At 37.3% G+C, this 20877-nt stretch overlaps 1 protein-coding gene across 7 annotated transcripts in view; it reads left to right on the plus strand.

Moving 5' to 3' along the window:
- L3MBTL4 (L3MBTL histone methyl-lysine binding protein 4) overlaps positions 1-20877 on the plus strand; it is a 430288-nt gene that overhangs the window by 109322 nt on the left and 300089 nt on the right. For all 7 annotated transcript variants that reach the window (XR_004055732.1, XM_030926198.1, XM_010373395.1 and 4 more), the window contains exon 4: positions 6038-6092. Coding sequence is in view for 6 of the 7 variants with exons in the window: in XM_030926198.1 (XP_030782058.1) it covers positions 6038-6092 (55 nt within the window). In the remaining variant the exon portion in view is untranslated. The remainder of the gene's footprint in view (positions 1-6037; positions 6093-20877) is intronic.

Here is a 20877-nt window from a genome sequence, read left to right on the forward strand (position 1 = left end):
ATATACAGGCTGTGAAATTTCAAATTTCCTACATAAAAATGCAAGTTTCACAGATGAAAAAGGAAATTTTGTTTGAATATATAAGAATGAAATATATGATCTCTGTGTATATAAAATATTTGATACTGAAAAAATGTTAATTCCCATTCTCCCTCTCCCTGTGAACCTCTTAACATCAATAGATCTTTATCTAAATAGTGAGTGATGAACTTTGAGAGATAGAAATATGAGACATTTTTCATTCTCACAAGGATCTTAGAGTATTGCTGAATAAAGGAAAACTAACTTATGTAGAGTAATGGAGAACAACTAAGTACATATGTAACACATTAGTGCTCTAAGGTATGGTCACCCTTCAGAGAAAGGTAGAGTCATTGGGAGCTTGAGTCTGACCTTGAAGGATGAAGAGTATCTAAGATATTTATCTTGAATGCATTGTTATTCTGTTGTAACAAATAGCTTTTAAATCCAACCTGGTAAATCCAATCTGAGAGAATACAACTTTTTTTTTTTTTTTTTTTTTTTTGAGATGGAGTCTTGCTCTGTCACCAGGTTGGAGTGCAGTGGCGCAATCTCGTCTCACTGCAACCTCTGTCTCCCGGTTCAAGCAATTCTCCTGCCTCAGCTTCCCAAGTAGCTGGGACTACAGGTGTGCACCACCACGTCCAGCTAATTTTGTTTGTATTTTTAATAGAGATGGAGTTTCACCATGTTGGCCAGCATGGTCTTGATCTCTTGACCTCGTGATCTGCCTGCCTCGACCTCCCAAAGTTCTGGGATTATAGGTGTGAGCCACTGCGATTGGCCATATAACTTTTTAATATATTAACATCTAGATGCTCTGTAACCTTGAGAGCTAAGAAAGTTGAGGGATGAGAGCGGGAGTTATCTGGGCCCCTTAAGGAGGCAGCATGAGCAAAGATATGGGGTTGGAAGAGAAGGTGACGTCTGTGATATATGGCAGGACCTTAATGACTTACCTGATTGGAGCAGATGTTGCTATTGGCAGTGTTAGTAGATGAGCATTGGGTGGGGTTGGGGCATGGGTCAGGAGATTCAGGTTTTATTCTTTGCTGTGCTGCTCATTAACTGCGTGGCCAAAGACAAGTCATTTCACCGGGCTGGGCTCAGCTTCTTTGTCTGTAGAACAACAGTCTTAGATTGCAAGATCTTTACCGGTCTTTCCTTTTCAGTAAGGATAAAGTTTGGTGTGCAATTAGATTGCAGGGTGACTGGGGTAGATCTGCTGGTCACACTTGGTGACGCTTGATGGCCGAGCGGAGGAAGTTGTACTTGCAGTGGTGACCACTGGCCTTTAAAGAATGACATAAGGGGTCATGGTTGACCTCAACGTTTGCAGAGGGTAATGTGATCTTTCTGTAACATCCTTAAATAGATACTGAAAAAATGTTTGGGGTGAGTTTATTTTGGTTTCTATTTTTAAGTAATAGTTAATTCTTTACATTTTGTTGCCTCATAGAAGACTGATGTCAGTTTACAACAGCCAGTAAAATTCACTTACAGATGGTAAAAACCATGAGAAGGTGGTGTTTATAAGGCTATGTTAGATTTTTCACGTTTTGTTTTTGTATGTGTCTTAGCAAACACTTTAGAGAGATTTCATTTGGAGACTGTAGTTATATTATCAAGTATTTGAACAAAATGGAAGCATTTCATTCTCCCTGAGTGTGTCTGAACTCCAGTAGCGCAATGGAGAAAAGTCCCACACATTTCTGTACTTTTATCCCAAAGGCAAATTCTATGTGTCTTCAGTTTATACCCCACATTGGATTAGAGCAAAAAAGAAGTTGAAAAGTGGACTTGAACCAGCAGTTGAAATTCAAATAGCCATTTGTCACTGGGTTTCTTAAATAGGATTTCACTGTTTTCTACAGTTCATAAAACCAATGTGTATCACCCTCTGGGCCACAGATCGCAGGTTCTTATGGAACAAGAACAGCAGGGTTCTCAAAAATCCTTGAGTGTTCAGGAGTCTTTGGTCTGACAGCAAAGGAGAGCAAAGGGGCATTATCTGGCAGTTTCAAGGTGATGCATGGAAATTGCCAAACCCAAGTCAGTAGCTGCAAATCCTTCATTTTGTTCCCTTGATTGGAATTCATAGACAGAGAAATGTAGACACTAATTAATTAGGAAACGTCACTGTGCCTTGTAGTAAAAGCATATGATGCATCCAGTGCCAGCAGGAGGGAACAGAACATTAAGCCTTTTTGGTTATTTTCCCACTTCATAATCCTCTCTTCCAAAATGATGGATTTTAAACTGGTGAATGGAAATGTACCATAGCAAAGACTTACTTTATGTTCCTTAAACCATTATCTCCCTTTTTTGCAGAACACTATTTTTTTCTGGAACTTTATTTTCAGTTTTCAGAATTAAAGTTTGAAACCTCAGAAATCGCAGTAATGGTTCCATTTTTCGCAATTTGTATTGATTTCCTTTAGTGGTCTGTCTGCAAGGATAAGATAAAGTGCTAATTTTTTTCTTTTGTTTTTTAAAATTCATTCTCTGTTCATTAATAGCAGTGTAGATTTATTACCTTTATGAAATAATTAATTAGCTAGACAGAAGCAAAGAATGTTAAAGCTAGCAGGAACTTTGGAGAACATTTAGTCCAATTTCTTTATTTTAACAGAAGAGAAAAATCAGGTCTAGAGAATGTAGGTCATTTGTTCAAAGTTAAATAGCTTTTAGTGGTGGGTTGAGATTTGACCTTAGGTCACCTAGCCCTAAAATCAGCATTTTCCCTGCTCTATCATATGATACTAAATACTTTTCCATGTGCAAAATTGTTTAAACTTAGGTCACTATGTTATAGATATATATGTTTATTCTGATATACACAATATAACCTTTCATGTATATATGTGTATGTTTACCTGTCTATAACCTTGATCCAACTAAAGAACATACAGACATTGGAAGCTTGGGCAATTTAAATCCAAAGTAAGAGGTAATGTTTTTGTGTGGAATAGTTTTTTCTTTCTAGGCAGAATTTCAGTAGCAAATAAAGAAGTGTGAATCAACACTCACTGAGTGACAGATAGCATATTATATATTTCTTTTTATTTTTGAACGATACAGTGATTATAAAAATGCTTCAGTAGCTGTAGTGTGAACATAATCAACTCTCGAATGCTGTTTATTTTTACTGTTTTAGGTTTTGCAGTAGAAGAGAGTCTCTTTGTTTTGAATTACATATGTAAATTTCCTGTGTATTGAGTGAATGAACAGGGGTGGAACTGGGGTAAAGTGCTACCATGGGAAATTAGACCCAAGGCAGCAGTTCGTCATCTCACTTGCAGTAGAACAGGGTAGATATGATTGCATGACTGTTCCACTCCCACTGCATGCCCTGCTAAAAGGTGGTAGCCTTGCCACTCACAGTGAGGGCCGTATGCTTTTGGCAGTAGCATCTGCTGGGAGCTTGTTGGAATCTGTAATCTAAGGCCCTACCCTAGAGCCACTGAATCAAGATCTGCATTTTAGTTAAGATTCCCAGATGATTCCAATGCATGTTAAAGTGTGAGAAACACTGGCTTATAGTACATTTTAGCAGCATGTTATTTTGTTAATTGCACAAAGATATCCATGATAACTTTGGATGTGAAATCTACCAGGCAGAAAAATACTGGTTTTGAACCTTTCATTCTTGCCTTCATTCATCAAGTATTCATTGACCTGGACTAGGTACCAGGCTATGTTTTGGGATGAAAGACAACAAAGACGCTGATACGATTTGTTACTATACAAATTGTCTGTTATGCCTTAAAGCCATAGACTTAAAAAAGGAACTAAGAAAAGGTCGAAAAATGAAATTAATAGTATTTATTTCATCAGTTAAAAACTAGTTTGCTGTCATTAAACTATTAGTATACATGATTCGTTTTTGAAAACCTGGTTTAGAGCTTTGTGATACCATTATGTGCAGTCTGTATGTTTTTTTTTTTTCTTTTTTTTTCCGAGACGGAGTTTTGGTCTTGTTGCCCAGGCTGGAGTGCAATGGCGTGATCTCAGTTCACGGCAACCTCTGCCTTCCGGGTTCAAGCGATTCTCCCGTCTCAGCCTCCTGAGTAGCTGGGATTACAGGTGCCCGCCACTACGCCCGGCTAACTTTTGGTATTTGTAGTAGAGACAGGGTTTCAGTATGTTGGCCAGGCTAGTCTCGAACTACTGACCTCAGGTGATCCTCCTGCCTCAGCCTTCCAAATGTGCAGCCTATTTTTTTTAGACTTGGTTTTTATGGTTGTCAAAGCTAGGGTGACCAAGCCTCCTCACTTGCCTAGGACTAAGGAGTTTCCCCAGATGTGGGGCTTTTCAAAGTGCTATGAACAGGTCTGCCCCGTTCTGACTGGGACTGACAGCCACACTAGCCATAACTTAAAGAAATCTATCCCCAAACTGTACAGGAATAGATTGAAGAAATATTTGTTAGTCAGACTTACTAAATCATAGTACTCATTTTTCAGCAAAAGTTTTTGTGTAAATCAGCTGCTAAATTTTCACATTCTCTGATGGTAATTAGTTGTTCTTGGAAAGTAATGAAAACTATTCCATATGGGCCAGGCGTGGTGGTGCACTCCTGTAATCCCAGCACCTTGGGAGGCCGAAGTGGGCAGAGCACTTGAGGTCAGGAGTTCAAGACAAGCCTGGGCAACATGGTGAAACCCCATCTCTACTAAAAATACAAAAATTAGCCGAGTGTGGTGGTGCGCACCTGTAATCCCAGCTGGAGGCTGAGGCAGGAGAATCACTTGAACCTGGGAGGTGGAGGTTGCAGTGAGCCGAGATTGTGCCACTGCACTACAGCCTGGGCAACAGAGCGAGACTTCATCTCAAAAACAAAAAACAAACCCAAAAAGCTGTTGTATATTTATGTTTCCAAAAGTAAGTTCAAAGCCTGCTTGAAACCCTTCATTTAAAATATTTTAAAACTGGGAAATTCTGTTCCCAATTTTTAAGTACATAATTATTACAAGTTTTTATTTTTTTGAGACAGAGTCTCACTCTGCCACCCAGACTGGAGTGCAGTGGCACGATCTTGGCTCACTGGAACCTTCACCTCCTAGATTCAAGCAATTCTTCTGCCTCAGCCTCCCAAGTAGCTGGGATTACAGGCACCGCCTCCACGTTCAGCTTATTTTTTCTTTTTGTATTTTTAGTAGAGACAGAGTTTCACCATGTTGGGCAGGTTAGTTTCGAACTCCTTACCTTGTGACCTGCCTGCCTTGACCTCCCAAAGTGTTGGGATTACAGGTGTGAACCACCGTGGCTGGCCACGAATTTTTAATAGGTGGAATATATTTTGATGGCCACAAAATGATGTAAATAAGACACATATCTGGATACCCACTTTCAAAGTGCTCTTTGTTATATCTTTCATAAAAGAAGCCACTTTCCTAGTCTCCATTGAATGGGAAGTGTTCCTTTGAGAGTTGCAGTTAGAGCCTGCCTTGCCTGTGCCATGGGGAGAGGCTGCACCATCTTGCTTGCTGCGTCTGCTTGTATTGTTCATCGTACACAATTTATGGTTTCTTTTCAGAAATCTTTGAAGTCACTTGTCCATTCTATGAAGGTCAGTTTGGTTAACATGAAAGTATTTTAACTGAGTACTTACAAACTGTAGTAGACCCAGATAGGCTGAAAGCAAAAGTAGGATGGAGGGTTTGGCTTCAGCGTGGACCAAGCCTCTTCTGTCAGCCACTCCTGTGTGACTGCCAGGCCCAGGGATCCACTCAGAGAAGGTACCTTTGTCAACCTCAATATTAACTGTTATCGAAGCTTCCTGTCTCTTATATTTTAGCCAGAAACAATACTTTTAATGAATTCCTTCCACATCCAAATGGATCATGTGTGCCCCTCCTGGGCACCCACTGGAAGGCTCTGAGTACTGTGTGTATTGTCCCCCTCAGTGACAAGGATCTTCATAACCTTCCTTCCTGCAAAAATGAACATTAGTTTTCAGTGTTTCCGAAAATTGTCCAGAAATACCATCTAAACCCCATTTTCTGTATTCTAGGAGCAAGCTGAAGAAGAAAAGAAGCCCAAGAATGGCACAACCCCTTTGAGTCACGGTAATTATCACCAATATTTACAGTGTGAGTTCATGGGGAACAACTTTGAAGCGAATTTTTATTAGATTGCTTAGTTGTTTTAGGTTTCCTAATTTACATATGTAATAATAGTATCTACCATTTATTCAGGGTATTGCATACTCCTGCAGATTTTATCAGGGTCATCTAAGGTTTTCAAATATATGTTTCAAAAATGTCTGAAGCTCTTGTTATCTCATTTATTTGCCTTTTAAAAAGGCTTTAAATAAAACAACGTATTTGTAAATTTTCTCTGTGAAGAAGAAAACAAAGAGATGCTATCTAGGTTTTTAATAATCCTTTGTGTGAGCTTTTCCCAGACTGATGTGATCTTCTAATGATTGCATTGTGTTAAAGTCATGTTTTAGAGGAGATTGTGCATTTGCCCTAAAGTGAATACTCCTCATTATGGTTATTAATACGTCAATAGGTTTTAGATAATAGCCTTTTCATATTCAACTCATTCTCTGATGCTTTCAATTTAAGCCAACAGATGAAGATGCGATTTTCTGGGAATATATGTTCCACATATTTTGTGATTATTGCTATACAAGCAGACAGCTGTTACTAAATTTTTTATCAAATGTAGTAGAATGTCCGACAACATTTGTGCTATTGTCTATGGAAAGGAAGCATATAAATATCATAATGCTCCTCTAATTAACTTTTAAAGTACCTTAACATTTTGTTGAGTAAGCTTTTGTGTCTGTTTTTAAATAATGGAAACACCTAAAAATACCTTGAAAAAAAATGACAAATAAGAATTGAGATTTTAAAAGACCATTTTCTATGTCTTAGTCTTGGGATGCAATATTGAGAATTTGTGATTTTTCTCCCTAGATGATTTTAAAAATAAAAGCTATTTTAAAATTATAAACGAATGGGTGGTGCTTTCAATTTATTTTCTTCTCTTGCTGCGTCCCCAGGCCTGTCATGTTCTCTGCTGAAAAATCAAAACAGAATGCAGTAGTTTGATAATTATATAACTTGATGTTCAGTTCCATCAAAATGTACTTCAGTTATGTAACACTGGGATTTTAGAAATGAGTTTGGACTGTACCTGGCCCTAACAGCAGGGGTTTTTTAAAACAATTTTTTTCTTCTCAGAGAGAGGTTGTGATTTATGATGTTGTTGTATCTCGCCTGCAGCTATATTTTCACACTAATGTAAATTGTTTTAGGTTCTTTTATTCTGTGGTCGAAACATTTACTCTAGAAAAAGAAAAGCAGACTGAGGCCAACAATGTAAAACTATTCAGTCTCTCAAACTAACAGTCTTTACTGATTTAGTATTTACAGTTTTATTACATCCAGGTATATATTTATCTCAAATAGCTTTTCAGTTTCATTTACTTTTTCTTGTTTTTAACAGGTCTGGGAGGGTCCAGTTGGAAGCTTTTCAGTTTTAACAGAAAGTAACTTTTTGCTGTGTTTTTTCATTGTTGGACTTGTTTTATAGTTAATGGTCCACTGTCAAAAGTTCGCACTGTGGCTGACTCCTCTTCAAATTTGATATTGTATTGTTCCTGTTTTCCCCAGCTGTAGAACATAATAAATGTTTAGAAAAAGGTTGAGATTTGGCGTGTGTATATAGATGCTATGAACTGCTAGTTGTAATGAGAATTAGATGATTTGAGGGCTTTTTGAGGTAATTTATATTTTTACCATTTTTAGTGGGAAAAAGGAACTGATTTCCAAATTGTTTATTGACCTAGCACTATAATGGGGATTTTTCTCCATGAAAATAGTTTAATCTTTTATTGAGGTTGCTTATAAAACAAAATAGATTTAGTCTCTTACCTCATGTCTTAGAAATAGTAACAAAAGAAAATACTAAACAAAAACCCCACAGAACTGTATATGTGCACATAATATATTTATATGTGAACAGAAAATTGTGTTGAAAAATAGGTCAGGCATGGTGGCTCATGCCCATAATCCTAGCACTTTGGGAGACCAAGGCAGGTGGATCTCTTGAGCTCAGGAGTTCAGGACCAGCCTTGGCAACATGGTGAAACCCCATCTCTACCACAAATGCAAAAAAATTAACCGGATCTGGTGGTGTGTGCCTGTAGTCCCAGCTACTTGTGGGGCTGAGGCAGGAGAATAGCTTGAACCCAGGAGGTCGAGGCTGCAGTGAGCCAAGATCCTGTCACTGCACTCAAGCCTGGGGCACAAAGTGAGATCCTGTATCAAAAAAAAAAAATTATATTGCAAAATAAACCTTAATTCTTAGTAATGATTTTATAACAAGCATGTGTTTCTTTGGAAATCATTTTTAAAACATTTTATTGAGTGCCTAGTCTGTGCGACTGATACTGAAGCCTGTGTTACAGCTGGTGAAGCTTTAAGAGGCCATTTGACTTATGTGAGGTAAACTTAACTAGTTAGTGGTGGATGCAGAATTTGAACCCACATCTAACAAGTTCTGAAGCCTGTACTCAGTTTGCTTTATGTTCTTTCTACATTAACATTCTTCTTTCTTTGTAGCTATTAACACAAAGGCAGAGAAAACTAGAATCTTGATTAGAAATGGGGCGGGAAAAAAATAACTGCTAATATTTAAAGTATTAATAGTATCTACTACACCCCTCTGTGTTCTTGGGGACTGGCTGAACTAGATTTAACCTGACATAGTCATGCTGAGATTAAGTTTTTGATTCTTTTGGAAACTCTGACATAAACTGTTCATAGTAATTCTAAAATCTTAACTAAGATAGCTCTAAGAGAAGGCTTGTTTCAGTATTACTTGTTAATGATTGTGTGTGATTAAATTTTAGAATTAGTATTGCCAATCACCATGTAATCCCAGACCTATATGCCTTTACATTTGAATCGCTAAAATAAAAACAACTGATTTATTCAGTTGAACAAGTGATCTGGCTTCTCTCCTTCTAAATGTAGAAGTGCTCTTTTTAACTAACACAGTATTAATATTTATTTGGTTGAGTGTTGGGGCAGTGAGGTGTTTTTTTATTTTATTTTATTTTATTTATTTATTTTTTGAGATGGAGTTTCCCTCTTGTTGCTGAGGCTGGAGTGCAGTGGCACAATTTCGGCTCACTGCAACTTCCACCTCCAAGGTTCAAGTGATTCTTCTGCCTCAGCCTTCGGAGTAGCTGGGATTACAGGTGCCCGCCACCACACCCAGCTAATTTTTTGTATTTGTAGTAGAGATGAGGTTTCACCATATTGGCCAGGCTGGTCTGGAACTCCTGACCTCAGATGATGCACCTGCCTTGGCCTGGCAAAGTGTCGGGATTACAGGCGTGAGCCACCGTGCCTGACCCTGGTGGTGAGGATTTTATAAACATGGAAGGAATATAAGAAATTGTAAAAGAAAATTAAATGTATGCATATCTAAATTAAACTCTGTACATTAAAGAACCTCATAATAAACAAGATTAAAAGGGAAACAACAAATTAGCAAATATTATCCACAACTATAGCTAATAAAAGGTCAGTAATAGATAGAGGAATTAGAAAAAAAAATGAGATATACAAGATCTCAGTCCAAAAACAGGCAAAGGGCATAAACAGGTAATTTAGATGAGAAGAAATCAAAGTGGCTAAAAATGAATATATTAAAAATAGTCTCATTAAAAAGCAAAGAAACATAAATTTAAAAGTAGTGATGATATTTTTTAAATTACCAAATTAATGACACTTTAAAAAAACTGCTCATACTCTTTGCTGGTGGGATGGGGGAGACTGAGTCTTGGCATACTGCTACTGAGAGTAGACTTTGGTTCTGTTGTTTGGAGGACATACCGGTAGTATTTATCAAAAGTGCTGAGTAAACATTTCCTTCAAGTCCACTTTTTGACATTTCTCCTAATGATATCAGCATGTGCATTCCATTTATGCATGTGATAGTCATTGTGGTACTATTTGTAAATAATGAAATGTTGGAAATATTAATAATTCAAATGTCCAACAACTTAGGAATAGGTACAACATTGTGTGTAGATAAGTATATAGTCACTTAAATGCCTTGAAAAAATTTAAATTACATGAGGAGAAAAGCTTATAATAAAATATTAAGGGGAAGAGACCCCCAGGGGATTGGTCTAAATGATGGCTAAATAGAATTCACTTATCTGTAGAGTAAGAAAAGATGTTAACAATTATTATCTCTAAATTGTTAGATAAAAAGTATATTTTCTAATTATTATATTACAATTAATATTTAATCATGTTGTAATCAGACAAATATTATTAAAAAAGAAATTCAGAAATTCCTGAACTAAAAACTTTAATTTGTAGAATAGGGAGTATTGTTGGAATATCTGTTCTTAGATTTTTCTAAGTAAACTTTAATTTTTGGAAAAATTTTAGAAAAGTTGCAAATATAGTGCAGAAATAGTCCTGTGTACCTTCACCCAGTTTCTCCTGACATTAACATCTTAGATGACTATGCAACATTTGTCAGAACTGAGTAACACTGGTACATCACTATTCACTAAACTATAGACTTCATTCAGATATCACGTTTTTCTACTAATGTCCTTTTTCTGTTCCAAGACAGTCCAGAACATCACTTTTATTTAGCATTGCATGTAGGTTTCTTCTACTGTATATTCTTGTTTTGTTCTCTCATGCCCAGAAGTCGCCAGTAGCATCTAAGTTTCTTAAGAGCTACAATATTTCCTTATCTGCCATCAACTCACCATGTCCTCACCATCTGTGTCCACAATCATCATTGCACTGAAACTATTCTTGTGTACCTTACCAGTGCCTCATAGTCACTAATATTGTGTTAATTAATGGAACCAAGGACCTCCCAAATCAATGAAAGCCTTCATGCTCTTATTTTTCTTCTACTTGAAGATGGACTTAGACATTAAAACTGAACTCACCTTTGTTCCCCAGTGTTCAGTCTGCTTCTCCTATAATCCCTCATCCTGTAGCACCATCATCAACCTGTAGTCAAACTAGAGTCCTGGAGACGTCTTTACTCCTCCCTCCCATTTACCTCTGACTCCAACCCAAATGCCTTTTCTCAACTCGTCCTTCTTGACATCTTTTATCAATTAATGTCTCCCCACCTTTGATGAGTTCCTGGTCACTTTTCAGTCTTTCTGTATCCTCTCCTCCCCAACTAAGATTTATCTGAAATTCTGTTACTAGAGTGCCTCATAACCCCCCTTCCCTAGAATGTTGCTGGAGACCCCTCACCACCTGGCACTTGTCACCTGCCACCAGGACCCCTGTCTGCTTCACTGCAGCTGTACAGAACATGCGGTTGAGAACTTACTGTCTGAAGAAGTGCTTTCTCTGCCTGGAGAGTCTTTCTTCTGCCTGACTCCTTCAAAACCTCAGTATCTTCTTAACTTTTCTTATTTTGTGTTTTTCTCCTATTTTATTTTTTCTCAGCATATCCTAGGAAAATTTGGTTTTTTAAAAAAATTCAGTTATATAATATGCCAATTCTCCTCCCTAAGTTAGATGTCTTTTAAAAAGGCATAGAATTATGTCCAATCAGACCAATAAAATCGATCATTTACTACACTGAAGTCATAATTTACTAAAGCTCTAGAGTATTAATTAGCTAAAAGGCCTGAAGAAGGACAGCTTCTAAAAGTGCTTAACTTATTATCAGGGAGTAGTTTTGGTGCTGGGGGATATGGCTTATTAAATGATTCTACAAGCTTCAAAGATGATTCCTTGACTATTATCCTGGAGTCTTTTGTTGCAGAAGCTAGTTTACTTCCTGGGTGTAATGACAGAAGCACTTTCTTGCAAAGTAATTATATGTCAGTGGATCTAATGTCAGTATTTTCTAAACTTTGTGCAGGACCTGTCCATTCCCACTGAGGTAATTCCTTACCTAAGAATGAGTATCAACAGTAAAAAGGGGAAAACCAAATCAGTTTCACTTTATTCAATTCCTATTAATACAGATGCCATTTACTATCACTAAGTAAACAGTTATTTAGGCTGAACCATGCATGAGAACTCTGCCCCCACGATCCAGTCGCCTCCCACCAGGCCCCACCTTCAGCAATGGAGATTACAGTTGTACATGAGATTTTGTGGGGGCACAGATCCAACCCATATCAGCTACTTTGAACCTGAAGAATTATATTTCCACTGAGCCATGACACTCAGTGGAGGATTAACGGGGGACTTCTTTCTAAGTAAATAACTTTTTGCAGGGGCACTTCAATAACTGAAGCCTCCACATGCATTTTAATGAAAACACTACTTTCTGACAAGTAGTTTTCAGTATGTATTTTCAAATAATTTCTTTGCTCTTGATACTGGTTTATAAATGAGCTAAGCTTTCAACTTTTCTGATATAAGGCCCCCCGCTGCCCTCCATGGGATTCTGTCCCTTTTGGGTGAATTTGTGCTGGGAATAAAGATGCTTATAAAGGGAAGGAACATGTTCATTTTCTTCCTGGAGTCAATCAATAATGGCATCAAGGAATCAAACTGTGTAAAGCACAAAGATAGGACAAGTGCTTGTATTCATAAAGGCTATATATATATACACACACACATATATATATGCATATATATACATATATATATACATGTGTACATGTGTGTGTATATATATATGTTTTTTTTTTGAGACAGAGTTTCACTCTTGTTGCCCAGGCTGGAGTGCAGTGGCACGATCCTGGCTCACTGCAACTTCCGCCTCCTGGGTTCAAGCAATTCTCCTGTCTCAGCCTCCCAAGTAGTTGGGATTACAGGTGTCCACCACCATGCCCAGATAATTTTTGTATTTTTAGTAGAAATAGGGTTTCACTGTGTTATCCAGGCTGGTAACAAACTCCTGACCTCGTGATCTGTCCATAACGGCCTCCCAAAATGCTGGGATTACAAGTTTGAACCACCGCGCCTGGCCTCATAAAGGCTGTTTTATGAAGACAGTTTTTAGGTGCCAGGAGGAATTCTTTGATATATGAAAGCAAACACCGTGTTAAAAATTTTGCCTTATTAAATAACTTCCTGTGACGCCTTCAGATTATGAGCGTCTTCATCCCATCCTACAGAGGAACCCCCTCTGAAGACAATACTAAGTCTCTCCTACATCTGTGATTAGAGGTCCCTGGTGGATAATGAGAGTGCTGAACTCTGGAAAAGGGACTGAGTACTCTGTTTTTTTGATGGATTGAGCAAAAAGACAATGTCACAGAGCAGCACTTAGTTCTAGTGGAGACATCTGTGAAGGCTTCAAGCCCTGTAGGCAGTGCACTTACGTAGGGAGGGCCTGGTGGTGGCCAGTGGCCAGACACCATCTCCTGCTGAGTAAACATCCCCATCTTCCTTCCTGTGGGTTTTGCTCATTCTCTTCCTAAAGCCAGAGGTTTCTGTTTCATTTTGAGTTTGAATCAAAGGATTCTTTTCATTACCGTGCTTGATTTTTTAAAGCATATTTGATTTTTGCTCAGCATAATTACCTTTTGCTGCTGCAGTTGAAGCTGCCACTTTGGGGCATTTTAATGTTCGCTCAGACCTAAACTTCTCATGTGAAATATTTGGAGCACGAGCTCATTTGCTGACATGCCTATTTTACATGTCTGCTTCATCTCCCTGGGCTCTCTCTCTCAGCGCCACAGAGTACTCTTGTTCTCCTTTCTTAATTGATATTTTGTAAAGTTTGGAAACTTTTTATATCAAACTTATTAAAAAAGGCTGCAAGTACAGGACAAAGATTTTTTTTATTCTTGAATGAGAGAGTAAGTTGTCAATCTGATACCTCATCACCCCCAATACATGATTATGTATTTCCTACAAATAAGAACATGCCCTGCTCAACCACAGTATAGCCAACCTTTCCAAGCAGGAACTTAGCATTGACACATTACTGCCATCCAAGCTTCAGGCCTCATTTCAAGTTTCACCGGGGACTCCAGTAACATCCTTTGTAGTAAAAGGATCAGCTCAGAATCATATGTCACATTAAGTTGTTGTGTATATCCAGTCTCCTCAATCCGGAACGGTTCCTCAGCCTTTCCTGAACTTTCATGACCTGGACACTCTTGAAGATTACAGGCCAATTATTTGGTAAAATGTCTCTCAGTTTGGATGTGCCTGATCCTGCCTTATGATGAAATTCAGGTTATGTATCTTGGGGGAAATATCACGGGAGCGATGCTTCTCCCGCCACTGCTTCATAGTAGATGACACATGATTTTGGTATGTTCCATTTATGAGGATAACTTTGATTTCTTGATTAAGGTAGTGTCTTCCAGGTTTTTCCACTATAAAGTCACAATTTTTCCTTTGGAATTAGTAAGTGTTTTATAGGGTAGTAATTCAAAACTAAAAATATCATTTTTTAAACAAATTTCTTTTTATTTATTTCTTTATGGACTCATGGCTTCTTATTTTATTCAGTGGATTTTAATCCTTTTTTTTTTTTTCATTATTTTGATGCTAAAGTTGTCCCCAGTTTGGCCAGTGAATCCCCTTCAAGCTGGTTTTGGTGTCCTTTTGATTGTTTCTATTATTCTTTGAGCACTTCTGTGTTTTCTGACACAAGATGTTTTAGGCTTATCTTGAACTCTCCTTGCCCCAGACACTGAATCAGTCATTTCTCTAAAGAGCTGTGGGTCTTTTTATGTGGCCAAGGCTAGGTGTGTTCATTGCTATTAGGATGTTATTGCTCCTAGGCCCTCTCAGTGGACAGAGCTAAGGAAAGTCTGTTTCTATATTTATGAACAGATGTCTATATGTTGAAGTTGAGTAAAATATAGAGATGAATTTCTATATTTAAAATGTTTTATTCGGAAGCAAGAATTATAGTTTGGGGTATACACACAGACTGGGTGGTCTTCGTTATGTCTGAAGAACAAAGAGAAGGTTGGAGGTTTCATAAGAAGGAGAAATGTTAGGTATTGTTTTAAAAGAATGTTTCCTGGCTCTAGTAAACTTTTGGGGAACTGGCAAGCCCTGATTGATGAGTGATGTCAGAGGGTAAAACTAGTCTTAGAGTTGGAGAAGGTGGTTTCCGTAGCCATTAAATAAAACTGGTTTCAGGTTATAGTAGGTGGCTTCAGCAGCCAGGCTTCCAGAGATGAATATGCTTGGAGCAATGGTGTGTGCCCTGAGTACTTTGTCCTCCTGGCTTCTTGACTCTGTCTCAGTTGGTTATGACAAGAATGACCCAGTTTATGTGACCAGCTTTCACATTTCCCCCTTTTGATCAAAGTCTTTTTCTGAAAGTATTGGTGACAAACTATTTTGAAGTTAGGTTAATTGTCCCTTGATACTAGGACCTGTCCTAGTTGTCTCTGTCCTACAATGGGGGGAAGGTATTAGGGTCTATATCAGGGATCTGGGCCATATCTGAGTAATAAAGGGGCCAGAAGGAAAAATTTTCTTAGATTTGTTTGGAATCCAGCATCAAATTACTGCTTGTCAGTTTCATAGGCATCAGCAGTCATCTGCAGGTGTTGAGCTAGCATTATTCTATTAGGAGAGATGACTTTACAAATATTAGACAGGAAATGAGAACAATGTGTAGAACTCATAATGCAAAAAATAATTAACAACAACATAATAAATCCAGTTTGAATAATGATTCAAAACCTCAAACCGATTTCTGAAAGTAATCAACTAAAGAAACCGAAACACCATGGGAGAAACTTGGTGAAACCTATTGTGGCCATTGAGTAGCATTTTATGACTGTCTTGAATTTATTTTTTTATTTTTAATTGATGCATACTACATGTATGTAGTTTATAGTACATGTGATAATTTAATAGATTAATATAATTTGTAAAAATCAAAATTAGTATACTGGAGATATCCATCACTTTAAATATGTCTTCATGCTTAGAAATATTTGAATTACTCTCTTCTAGCTATGTTAGTGGTGTTGAATTGCTTGAGCTCCTTACATATTTGTCAGATGGATAGTCTGCAAATGTTTTCTCCCATTCTGTAGGTTGTCTCTTCACTTTGTTGATGGTTTCTTTTGCTGTACAGAAAGTTTTTAGCTTGGTATAATTCCATTTGTCCATTTGTGATTTGGTTGTCTGTGCTTTTGAGGTCTTACAAAGAAAATCTTTGCCCAGACTAATGTTCTGGAGCATTTCTTCAAAGTTTTCTTCTAGTAGTTTCATAGTTTCAGGTCTTAGATTTTCGTCTTTAATCCATTTTTATTTGATTTCTGTGTATGGTGAGAGATAGGGGTCCAGTTTCTTTCCTCTGCATATGGATATCCAGTTTCCCTGGCACCATTTATTGAAGTGAATGTCCTTTCCCCATTGTATGTTCTTGGTGCCTTTTGTTGAAGATAAGTTGGCTATAAGTGCATGGATTTATATCTGGGTTCTCTATTGTGTTCTGTCAGTCTGTGTGTCTGTTTCTATGCCAGTACCATGCTGATTTGGTTACTATAGTTTTATAGTAAATGTTGAAGTCAGTAGTGTGATGCCTCCAGCTTTGCTCTTTTTGCTCAGGATTGCTTTGGCTGTTCGGGGTCTTTTGTGGTTGACTGGGTTGAATTAAAGCAAACAATGATAACTCTGCTAAAGGGATCAGCAGGACAATTTGAATACACAGTTGTGTCAGGGATATTGTCAAGGTTGCCAAATAGATTAACTAAAAGGATATCTTAGGCTGGAGTTTGTCAGGTTACCTATAGCATTTACTAATTGTGAAATTTTAATTGCAGCATTATTTTGTTAAGTCAAAAAGGTAGAAAAAGGGGCGAGAGTCTCATGTGGTAGGGAGCCTTATTCCCATATCTTGATAAAAGCTGTCTACAATGTGAAAAATGTCAGTTTCTCATCCTGGTTTGCAATTTGAATGTCTCTAGTTACGGCTTTGGGCAGTTTGGTGAACTTTCTGTGTGGCCTATACATCAGGCACAAGACTTGTTCCTTAAAATTTATCTAGTTTAAGTTTATATAGGGCTTCAGAATACAGCAGTGCCTGTTTTAGTAATTTTATGTTAGAAAGTTGGATGGGATGAATCTGGAAGAATTTAGGATCTAGTCTAGACCATAGGGAGATAACAAGAACTTGCAGCTGGCTGGGCGTGGTGGCTCACGCCTGTAATCCCAGTAGTTTGGGAGGCCGAGGCGGGTGGAACACCTGAGGTCAGGAGTTTGAGACAAGCCTGGCCAACATGATGAAACCCTGTCTCTACTAAAAACACAAAAATTAGCTGGGCATGGTGGCATATGCCACCATGTAGTGGGACTCCAGCTACTTGGGAGGCTGAGGCAGGAGAATTGCTTGAACCTGGGAGTTGGAGGTTGCGATGAGCTGAGATGGCGCCACTGCTCTCCAGCCTGGGTGATAGTGTGAGACTCTGTCTCAAAAAAAGAAAAAAAAAAAAAAGGAATTTCAGTCAGTTCACTTGTAAAATTAAAGTCATTCATGTAGTTATAGTGATAATCAAAACGCTGTAAAAAGCAATACAGAGAATTAAATGGAAAACATCCTTAATTCTTTTAAAGCTTAGTTTTTGTTTTGTTGTTTTGTGTTGTTTTGTTTTCATGTAATCAAAAACCTAATAAAGGCAACACAGGAAATTATATTTCATAATTTCATATATAAACATAAACTCTGTTTCTTAGGCAAGCTACCAAAAAGGAAAAGAAAAACCTTCTGCAGTCTGATTGTTCCTTTTTCTAGGAAGCTCATTTAGATAACCTGGAAGTAGGCTGGGCATGGCACCTCATGCCTGTAATCCAAGCACTTTGGGAGATCCAGGTGGTACGATCGTTTGAGCCCAGGCGATCAGCCTGGGCAACCTAGTGGAACCTTGTCTCTACACCAAATAAACAAAATTAGTTTTGTTTAGTGTGGTGGCATGTGTCTGTGGTCCCAGCCACTCAGGAGGCTGTGGCCAGAGGATTGCTTGAGCTCAAGAGGCTGAAGCTGTGGCTTACGATCACACCATTGCACTCAAGCCTAGGCAACAGAACAAGTCCTTGTCTCAAACAAACGAAAACAAAACAAACAAACAAACAAAAAGATAACCTCTAAGTGAAACCTGATGAAAGGTTACTTGATCAGACACAGAAAAAATGTGTCCAACGTTATGGGTGTAGCAACTCATGAGGAGAGAATCAAGTTATATTGCAGGAAACCATTGCTTTTCTACACCTTCAAGATAAACATTTAACTGTCAGGCCACAACAGCTGAGTTAGAATTGTACTGAAAAGTTACAGGATCTGAAAAAAAAAAGTTGAAGTAGAGAGTTATCACCTCAGTCCTTCTGAAGGAGAGGAAAAGCTGAAGGCGATGATGTATGACCTATGAATCACATGCGGTGAGATACAGCAAAGATTAACCTCTGAGATAGGAATCTGAGAAATTTCAAAAGGAAAACTTTACCTGAAGAAATCAAATTACCATTTTAAATGAAGAGGACAACATTGTAAACCTGAAACTAGGAAACTGAATGGATCTCATGAAGACATGTGTTAGGAATAGGAACCGTGCGGTTTAGAAGATGCCGTTAAACAGATTTTATAAATAAAAATCAAAACTTCTTGTAATTTTTAAAATAGCAGATCAATACTTCAAAAAAACCTGATTTTAAATATAGAGGACTAGACTCTGGTCCTATATCAGTGCACCCCTTACACTAACGTTTAATTTTTAGAAATTTTAGAAAAACGAGCAAATTTTTCCTAGTGTCTTTAAACCCAGTCACGCATAAAATGTCCTACGTAAGACCCATTCTTTATAAATCTTTTTTGACTTGTTTAGACTTTTATTATTTTCCCCAACCCTCAGTCTGAGTCCTACAATTTTTCTCTTTGTAAAAAAACTTTGGGACAACCATCATTTTATCTTAGGACAACAATTTACTACATAAGATTCTTTCTCATACAAATTTTTTTCTTTAAATTTATATTTTGATGATTAGACCTAAGTATATTTGCTCTTTTTATAAAATTTAAGGAGGCAAGAAGGGATTTATATTTATTCAACAATGTGTTTCATTTTTTATCTTATTTGGATATGACCCAGAAACTTAATGATTTATTATTTAATAATAATATAAATTTAGTATTTTAAATTGTATGAAAATTTCATTTGTAAACTGTATTCCATTTACAATTACCTGACATTTATTTTTAAAATTATGATACCTGGATTACTTATAACAAGTGAGATATTACAGCTAGTTATTATTTCAAGTTTTTTTTTTAATTAATCAATTTTATATCCTGTTAATACCAGGTATTTACCTAAGTAAAACCTTTAAGTTGAATACATGGGTATCTTAATGATAACTCAGAAGATAGCTGTTTTTATTAAATCAACAATATTAAATTGATCTTTATCAAAGAATTGCATAAACAAGGTCATTTTGTTTTAGGCTGAGTTCACAGGGTTGTGACCTTCAAACATTTAGCAGATGTTTACTGTCTGACCAGTAAGCTCAGGCAAAAATATATGTTGACAATTTTGAAGATATTTCTAATTTATCGAAGATTTACTTAAGTCATGTGCACTAAAAATAAACATTTGGGTTAATTACCATATATTGTATATGGGCACTCATTTATTTAAATCAATTGGAATAAAATTTCTTAAGGGATTTCTTGATGACTGTGCCACATTTTATTGTGTTGACACAGTATATAACATAATACATGTACATATGCATAAACACATTGTAAACACATATACATACACATAAAGATTGTATAGCTTTTATTTTAGAATTTTAGTTATGAGATTATAAAACATGTACACTCACCAGTTTATAAAAGACAGTTGGATCCAGATTATTTTTCTGACAAAATGGGATGGGGTTAAACTTTAAGGTTTCTCTTTTATTTTGTTGAGACAGAGTCTCATTCTGTCACCCAGGCTGGAGTGCAGTGATGCAACTACAGCTCACTGTAGCCTTGACCTCCTGGGCTCAAGTGATCCTCCTGCCTCAGCCTCCCAAGTAGCTGGGACCACAGGCATGTAGCCACCATACCTGGCAAATTTCTAAATTTTTGTAGAGACAGGGTCTCATTATGTTGCCCAGGGTAAGATTTCTTTAAATAGGTAATCTTATAAAGGCTGTGAACCAAATTTTGGATAAAGCAGTTTGAATCAGATACTAATATCCTGCATTAGAAAAAGGATAGTCAACAGTGAAATGTGACTGAATGATATGGGGAGGCCCACAAGCTAAGAGTTAGGCTACCAAGGTCTGCATAGTGTTTTCTTGGTCTTGATTCTTTGTCCTTGAAGACAAGAATGTTGCTATTCCTTTTAGTGTAGAGAGGGTGTTATTTACATGGGAGTTTCATCTTTTGCTTTTAAGACACAGCACAGTGATCAAAATGATTTTCTTGTCTATCTGCTGGCTTTTAAGTGTCTTGCTTGTATAGTATGCCAGGACAGCTGAGGAGTTTTGGAAAAAGGGAGTTGAGTTTCAAGAAGGAGAAAGAGGATAAATTTTAGGATTTTAGGAAGGGGAGGGAAAACACCAGAGAAGAAAGAGTCAGCCTTAAGACAGTCTTTTGTAGTGAGGCAGTCTTTGAGTCTTTATTTATTTATTTATTTTTTTTGTGGAGCTTTGTGTATCAATTGAAATATGAGTCTTATTTGGAGTGTATAATTTTATGGCTGTGGTCTTTTAGTTTAAAGGAAAGCAGCCTGTTTAAATGATCCCTATAATGTTTGAACATGCTATCAGCTGGAGTCCTAGGAAATAGCTTGGCATGCCTTTGAACTTTGAAAGCCCATTTATAACTAAATGTATCTAGGTGATTCAGTTTAATGCCGAATACACAAAAGCCAATGAAAATGCAAGCACCGAATACACAAAAGTCAAA

This window comes from Rhinopithecus roxellana, chromosome 21 (genome assembly GCF_007565055.1).
Source record: "Rhinopithecus roxellana isolate Shanxi Qingling chromosome 21, ASM756505v1, whole genome shotgun sequence".
Taxonomy (NCBI): Eukaryota; Metazoa; Chordata; class Mammalia; order Primates; family Cercopithecidae; genus Rhinopithecus; species Rhinopithecus roxellana.